At 41.1% G+C, this 8,034-nt stretch overlaps 1 protein-coding gene across 2 annotated transcripts in view; it reads right to left on the bottom strand.

Annotated features, from left to right (window-relative positions):
* The window catches only part of rasgrf2b (Ras protein-specific guanine nucleotide-releasing factor 2b), a 229,148-nt gene that overhangs the window by 123,383 nt on the left and 97,731 nt on the right, over positions 1 to 8,034 (bottom strand). For both annotated transcript variants that reach the window (XM_043708239.1, XM_043708251.1), the window contains exon 8: positions 6,962 to 7,071. In XM_043708239.1, coding sequence (XP_043564174.1) covers positions 6,962 to 7,071 — 110 coding nt within the window. The remainder of the gene's footprint in view (positions 1 to 6,961; positions 7,072 to 8,034) is intronic.

Below are 8,034 nucleotides of genomic sequence, written 5' to 3'. Positions count from 1 at the left end.
CTACTTTCTCCCCACCCCCACCCTCCTCTAGCTTATCTCTTCACGCTTCAGGTTCACTGCCTTTATTCCTCATGAAGGGCTTTTGCCCGAAACGTCGATTTCGCTGCTCCTTGGATGCAGCCTGAACTGCTGTGCTCTTCCAGCACCACTAATCCAGAATCTGGTTTCCAGCATCTGCAGTCATTGTTTTTACCTTGTTAGTACCACAACAGTCAGTCAATTGGCTTGTCAAATTCCAGTCCATGGAGTTAGTCATGATCAGTCCTGTGGGTCAGGTACAAACTGTTCGAGGATTACAGCACATCAGTCAGGGTGCAATGGAGATATCAATCTGGGGAGTTGGGTATTTTATTCAAAGTGAAACAAAGTGAGGGACTGATTACAATGGAGTTGAATGGGAGAGCAGCTAGTGGTGATACATGAGCAGGACTGGCGGTGAGATGTCCCCAGGGAGTGAATGGCAAGTGCAGAAGGCAGGAAGGTTAGGTACTTTAGAATGATGAGATCAGTGAGAATCATTGGGTGGACAGGCTGCATGCAATTGTGAGAGTCATTAAGGGGGAAAAGCAGGAACAATCAGCCTTGATCATAATGAATGACAAAGCAGACTCCAAGGGCTAAATGATCTAATCTTGTTCCTATTTTAAATGTCTATATTCTATAGTCCAATAGCCTTAGTGAACATTGACAGAATTAAACTGCGTGGTGGCCCTGTGAATGTGAGGTAGCAAAGAGAAGGTAGCAGGACTTATCCTTGCAGTGCTCACAAGATCATTATCTTTCTCCCTGAACTGCGTTTCACCCAATACACTACACATTTATCAAGATTTCCCTCTCATCCCAGGCTGGCTTGACTTCCTTTGTCAATCAGCAAAAAAAGGAACTGCCCTCCTTTCCACCACACCACCTCCAGCTCTCAGTCAGTGAACCAAGGAGTTAGCTTGCCTTTCTGGAACATTTCCCTTGGGGATAACAGTGCAGGATCGGAGTGTGAAGCACAATTCCCAGCCTGTAAGTCTCAAGTAGTGTGAAGCTGGGGTTGATATCTGATGCAGTGGAGTTAATATCACAAACTTCTTGTAGCATTGAACATTTCAACCTATCTTTCATGATTCCAGGAGACTAAAGAGACTTACTGCATACTTAATAAGATGAAGAACAGAAGACTGTGTGCGAAAAGTTACCATGGTGAACTGGGTACCCACGAATCTCACTTGAAAAATCACTTTGCCACAAAATGGGAAAATTCAGCCCTCTGACCATAAAAGGCCTTTTATGCTTATAAAAAGGAGGCTGCATATCTTCATCAAGACAAGTTAGATACTAAACTGGAAAGTATATGAAAAACTTTTTATTTGGAAAATCTCACGTAACTTATGAAAATTTCCCAAGAGACAAGACTACATTGTAAATTTCACAGCTATCAATTAGAAAATAGACTGAAAATTCCAGACAGACCTCTGGAAAAATCACCATTAAGTATCAACAACTTCAATTTTATTTCGATTGGCATTGGAAAAATAATCATTACAACTTCATATTCAAACAAATTGGTCCACATGAAACACCAAAACCCAACTATTTGACTAGCTTTTAAAGATCACAGGACTAGTACAATAAGAGGAAAGTAAAGGTGAGATTTTAAAAAGTTTTAGATCAGAGAATATTCATGGATAATAATGGATCACATGCCCTAAAAAGGGGCACTTTTTGATGAGATGGGAACAATTTAGTGTCATTTAATTGTTTATTAAAGAAATGATAATGCTGTCCTGAGTTACAGATGCTTACATTTAGATTTTGATGCAAATTATATAGTTACAAATACCTTTCTAAGTAGTTAAGTGGCCATAATCTAATACATACCTCACACTTATTGCTCATCACTCTCAGAATCAAACTTACAGTTGAAGTTTCATGTTTTACTCTGACAATGTGAACATAATTATGAATAAAATGACTTTAAATAAAATTTAGCATGGTTTTAAAAATCCTTGTTTTAACTTTATGCTTGTTAAATTGTTTAGAAACTATTTATTTTAAACAATACTGGACTTGATGTTCTGTTCTCTAGGGCCCCCATGTGGTTTATGTTAGACTCCACATGGGTACCTCAGAAAGCAGTCACTATCCAGGTTGTTCATTCTCGTTTGTTTTATCCTGGAGACTTGTTGGGGCGATGTTGCACAGTGTCTGAGCTTGAAGTGATTCTGGGATATGGTGGTTATGTTGATGTAATGGAGTACTCTTCCTAGAGAATGAGTTACTTTCCAATATGATATATTAGCCACATCTTTATAAAATACTGCAGATGATAGAAATCTGAAATAAAAACAAAAAATACTTGAGTGTTTCAAGCCCAATATGACTATTCTCAGAATTAGAGTTCTGAAGAATCATATCAGACTTGGAATGGGAGCTCTCTTTCTCTCTCCACAGAGGCTGAAAACCTGGTGGGTCACAATTTTATCTTGGGACAAAGTTGAACATGGGGTGGAATTGAGAGCTGGGCCAACATAAATCCCTGAGCTTAATTAATATAGTTCATGACCTAACTCAGGTCTATAGCCAACAATGAAGTAAGTGAACTAATGGCAGGTGTCATGGATCCTCAGGAATGGTCCTAGGCAGTCAGGCATAAGTCGCAGTCATAGGTGAGGTCCATGGTTTCTTTGTGGTACCTATAGGAGTATCATATTGATTTCTACATCCATGGAAAGTTAAGTCAATTGAAGCATCAGATGCAGCAATTGACAGAGTGCAACCTGGCTGTCTGGAAGGCCTGGACATTCTGAATGCCAGCTTTTGCAGAATAATAAAAATCTAACTATTAGGTTCAGTATCTTACTGGAGTGTAGTAAAATGTTAGGTTTAGATTAAGGGTTAGAGTTAATTCTTGCCTAACACAAAAATGATGATAGAGAAATGGGACATTACATTTGGATAGCTGTTCAAAATGCCCCACTACTGATTCATCACCCCTACCCCATCATAGCCCTGCATGCTGCCTTTGGTCCCAATGAACACATATTTCCCTACAAGGGGATGGGTGAGTCAGAGTTTGGTAGAACCTAAAGGGCTGCAAGACTAATGAGGAGTTGGTCATCAACATCTGGTCAGTCAGCGAATGGACATGAACAGCCTGCCTTGAGCTGGGTTTTAAGCAGCAGGGTAATACCTTATAGAAAGAGTTGGACAAGGATAAATGAGTTGCAGTTTCACAAGAGCACTCAAATGGACATTTAACCCATTACATTGCTGTTCAACTTTTCTGCACTGTGAAAGTTATTTCTTTGCTCCATTTCCTGATTTATCTATTTTGGCCTGCTGCCTGAAAACTAGCTTTCTCCCTTGTGAAGAAAGGTAAGACAGGAGCTGAATAAGATGAGCAATGGGAGCCCCGACAGTAATCAGTAACCCTTGATGAAGGGCTCCTGCCCGAAATGTTGATTTTCCTGCTCCTTGGATGCTGTCTGACCTGTTGTGCTTTTCCAGCACCACTCTAATCTTGACTCTAATCTCCAGCATCTGTAGTCCTCCCTTTCGCCCCGACAGTAATGAATGGTTAATTATGCTGAGGGCTCGTACTTCAGAAATTGTGCACCACATGGCTGCACTACTTCATTCCAAGTGAACTCTGCCTGAATTCAAGCAGCCACACTGTGCTCCTTCGCTGCCAGCTATTGCTCCTTCTCCTCCAAACAAACAGAGCACTCAGCACATTCCTCCTTCTCCTCCTACTACTAGAACCCCAGTCCTCACTGCTATGTTGCGCAAGGTGTCACCAGACCACCACCATCCTGGATACCCTGGCCAGTGCATACTAAAATATGCCCCAGATTTATCCACTCAGCTGAAGCACATCTTCAGCCTCCTGACTGCTTACTTTACCCTAACTCTGACCGTCAGCTGGTTTCAATTATACCTTTCTGAGGCATCAGCTTCTCATGGAGCGGGAGTCATCAGACACCTCTTCAGCGGGCAGTTCTTGGATCCAAGGAGCTGCTTCGGGATATGCCAATCACAGGAACACTTGACTGGTCCAGGCAGCTTGGTGGGAAATGTTCGGTGGTCGCAGACAAAGTACACATCTGTACAGCAGAAACGCCTTCTGTTGATCAAAGCTCAGGGATGGTCCAGAGCACTCTCAATCATCCCTGAACTCTCTGGCAAAATCCTGAACATGTGCGAAGTCAGTCAGCTCAGTAAAGTCCAGCATATTCTGGCTGGCTTCATTGGTTGAGGAGTGCACATAATGTCTAGCTTTTCGCAACATGTCATGGTCACTGTGAGATCCATTGGCGGACTGCTGATTGTGAAATGCTGTAACTATCATCAGCAGATTCAGGAGAAGAAATGAAGGGTATGGCTGGTGGTTCAGCAGAAAGCTGCTGCTGATGGTGCTGTTTATTTTGTTCCTGATCTGAGGTCCAAGTGAAAACTGTGTAAACACTCCCACGTCAAACAGAGGTTTGACAGCTAGGAAAAGGGCAGATTAAAAAAAAATAAACAAAAACAGAAATGGCTGAAAAAGCTCAGCAGGTCTGGCAGCATCTGTGGAGAGAAATCACAGTACTCCACAGATGCCGCCAGGCATGTTCAGCTTTTCCAACCATTTCTGTTTTTGTTTCTGACTTCCAGCATCTTACAGTTTTTATTAAATATAATAAACTCTGAAGTAACAGAAATTATTTCGAATGAAGTGGAAATCACTTCTTGAGCAGTGAAAGACTATTCTCATAACAAGCCCTTTGAGTAAAAAACTTTCCTCTAGGCAAAGGAGCAGATGTGAAGCCTCGGTTTTCAAAGGGTTTTCTAGCCCTCGCTTGTTCAGTTCCTTCAAATCTCATCACCATGAATTCCTGGGTGATTTTCACAATGCCCACAATCTCATGGTTAAAACTCAACTCCTGACTTAAAATGATTCTTAATGAGCATTAATTAGAAACCAATTAGTCCCTCAGTGGTTTCTCACATGTCACAGAATGGGCTCAGGTCAGTGTTGCTGTCAGCTCCCTGACACTCTAGCACAACGAGCTATTTTGCCTTCTCACTGCAAGCCTGCTTACATTTTGCACTTAAAAATCCCCTCAATATCTTTGTTTGGACACCTTCTACACTATTGTTCCAACACTTACTTTGTGGTCAGTAATTAGTAATTAAAACAATGCATTCTTTTGAAGTTTCTGTTCCCTATACTGCTCATGTGTCCCTGCAAGTCACAGTGAGTTTCCACTCTTCTCTCAGTAGGATTATTAATGTTCCATTCATTTGTATCCATTCCTGCATCAAATCAAAAGCTACTTGCTTTTGTTCCCAGAGGTTGAACATTAGATTTTGTGCTTGAAAAGAACTCCAGCACAACTTTTGGGTGGTGACAAATCAACTTACCTCAGACCATGGCAATGCTAGACAATTGTAGTGAGCTAGTCTTAAATGGGCAACATTCTGTAGACCTGCTGCATCTCGACATTGCTGCTATCAATCTGATAAATCAGTTCAAATATTTTTCAATTTGGTCCCAAGGAGTGTGCAACCAATCATGAGCACTAAATGTGACACAACTTGACAGGAAATATAGCTGGTGATGTATGTTATTACAACGCTTCTACCCACATATAGTTATATCTTTGGTCATTCCTGGCAGGAAATCCTACAAATGGTTGGGCCAGCAGAATTTTTACTTCAATTTCTGAAGGTGACTCAGTCACTATCATATAGCAGGAGGGAGGGGCAAGGAAAGAACAAGCAATCTATGCATTCCTTCTATCTACCTTTAAACTGTCCTTATTACACAGGAAATCCTAGCTCCCAATCTTAGAACCATCACTTCAGCAGTGTTTTGCCAGAGTCATTACAATCACAGTGGAATAATTAACCAGCACATTTCAATACTTAATAAGTGCACTGGCTAATCAGTAAGATTGGAATAATTACTGAGAACACTGGAATACATTTTTTTTTAATTCATTGCCTTGCCCCTTCCTCCTGTCGTGTGGTGGTGACTGAGTCAAGTTCAAAACTTAAAGTAAAAATTCTGTTGGCCCTACTATTTGCAGGATTTTCTGCCACAAATGACTGAGGACACATAACATGACTGGCTATATGTCGGTAGAAGCATTTGTTGCCTGCCCCAAATTGCCCAGAGGGCAGTTAAGAGTCAACCACATTGCTGTGGGTCTGGATTCAAAAGTAGGCCAGACCAGGTAAGGGTGACAGTTTCCTTCCCTTCAGGACTTTAGTGAATCAGCTGGGTTTTTTCTGAAAACCGATAATGGTTTCATGGTCATCATTAGACTCCTAATCCCAGATTTTCTTTTTATTATGTTTAAATTTCACCATCTGCCATGGCAGGATTTAAATCTAGACCTTCTGAACATTGACTGGATCAACAGTCCAGCAACAATACCACTACACCATAGCCTCCTCTAGAGGGAGGAGTGCATAATGAGTGCACTGAAATAACCAAATCAGTGAATTCAAATAAATAGCAAAAGCATTGCAATGGTTAATAGTTATCAATGGCTTAATCAGGAATAGCAATTCAAACCCAACAGGGACACAATGTGGGTGACAGTGTGCCAATTGTTTGTTATCTAATCCACTAATTCTTCCCTAAAATCAATGAAAATAAGAAGTGGTTAGGGGCTGTATAACAGGCAAGGTGGTCCACCAATCACTTATGTGCATCTCCAGCAAGACTGAATTTGACCTCCAATTAAGCAGATGGATGACGTTGGGATAGTATAGGGGGATGAGCTTAGAATAGTTCACAGGTCAGCACAGCATCAAGGGCCAAAGAGCCTCTACTGCACTGTATTGTTCTATGTTCTAACTGGAGTTGGGCACCAGTTCCATTCTCAAAATTCATCAAATTAGGCAGGTTCTAATTTGTTTATTCTGGAGTTAAGGGTGGACATCTACCAAATGCAGTTTCTAAAACATGCAAATACTAACCTACCTTGAAAGATCTTCTAGTTTCGATTTTGCAAATTCCAGACTTTTTCGTTCCACGTGCTCATATGGTGTGTGTGCCAAGAGTTCATGTAATGTGATTATATATCGTGGGATCTAAAATTGTTCAACAGTGAAAGACAAAGTGGGTGAGAAAACAAATATAATATCATTCTTAACAAAGTGTGTTTGGATTCTGCGATAAGCAGTCTTCACAGGCTCAGCACCAATGGTTTACAATGATAGGGAATTGTGCGTCGAATCCGGTGAACTTGATTCATACAATACATGTCTTAGAGACAGTGTTTCTGACATAGTCTGAATAACACTCATTCTGAGGCCTGCTACTACTGTTTTGAATGCCAATAGATAATAAATTTTCATTTTTAATTTTGCCTTCAGAGTTCCTCGGGCATGCTCCTGATTATAATTATTACTAATTTCAATGTGAGGAAAGTGCATTCTGCCCAGAAAAAAAAGAAAGGGATAAATTATAATTGAAAATATTTGCTAGATTCAGAGATGGATATCAAACGAAGGGCCAAACGTTGGTATCAAAATTATGGGAAAGCAAATAGTGATCTCCATTATTTCCCCAATTTCCCCAACATCTTAAGCTGAAGCAATTAGATACAGAAACCAAGAAGTCAGAGATGTTTCATTTCTCCATACTCTTTGTAAAATGGCACATCACTCACTGCTTCACTCCCCATTTCAGTGCAGCACAAAGTCAATGTACTTATACGTTTTTAGGGTCATAGAGATGTACAGCATGGGAACAGACCCTTCGGTCCAACCCGTCCATGCCAACCAGATATCCCAACCCAATCTAGTCCCACCTGCCAGCACCCAGCCTGCATCCCTCCAAATCCTTCCTATTCATATACCCATCCAAATGCCTCTTAAATGTTGCAATTGTACCAGCCTCCACCACTTCCTCTGGCAGCTCATTCCAAACACGTACCACCCTCTATGTGAAAAAGTTGCCCCTGAGGTCTCTTTTATATCTTTCCCCTCTCACCCTAAACCTATGCCCTCCAGTTCTGGACTCCCCGACCTCAGGGAAAAGACTTTGCCCAT

The sequence above is a fragment of the Chiloscyllium plagiosum genome, chromosome 2 (genome assembly GCF_004010195.1).
Source record: "Chiloscyllium plagiosum isolate BGI_BamShark_2017 chromosome 2, ASM401019v2, whole genome shotgun sequence".
Classification (NCBI taxonomy): domain Eukaryota; kingdom Metazoa; phylum Chordata; class Chondrichthyes; order Orectolobiformes; family Hemiscylliidae; genus Chiloscyllium; species Chiloscyllium plagiosum.
The sequence above is the reverse complement of the archived record's forward strand: the minus strand, read 5'-3'. Positions and strand labels throughout refer to the sequence as shown.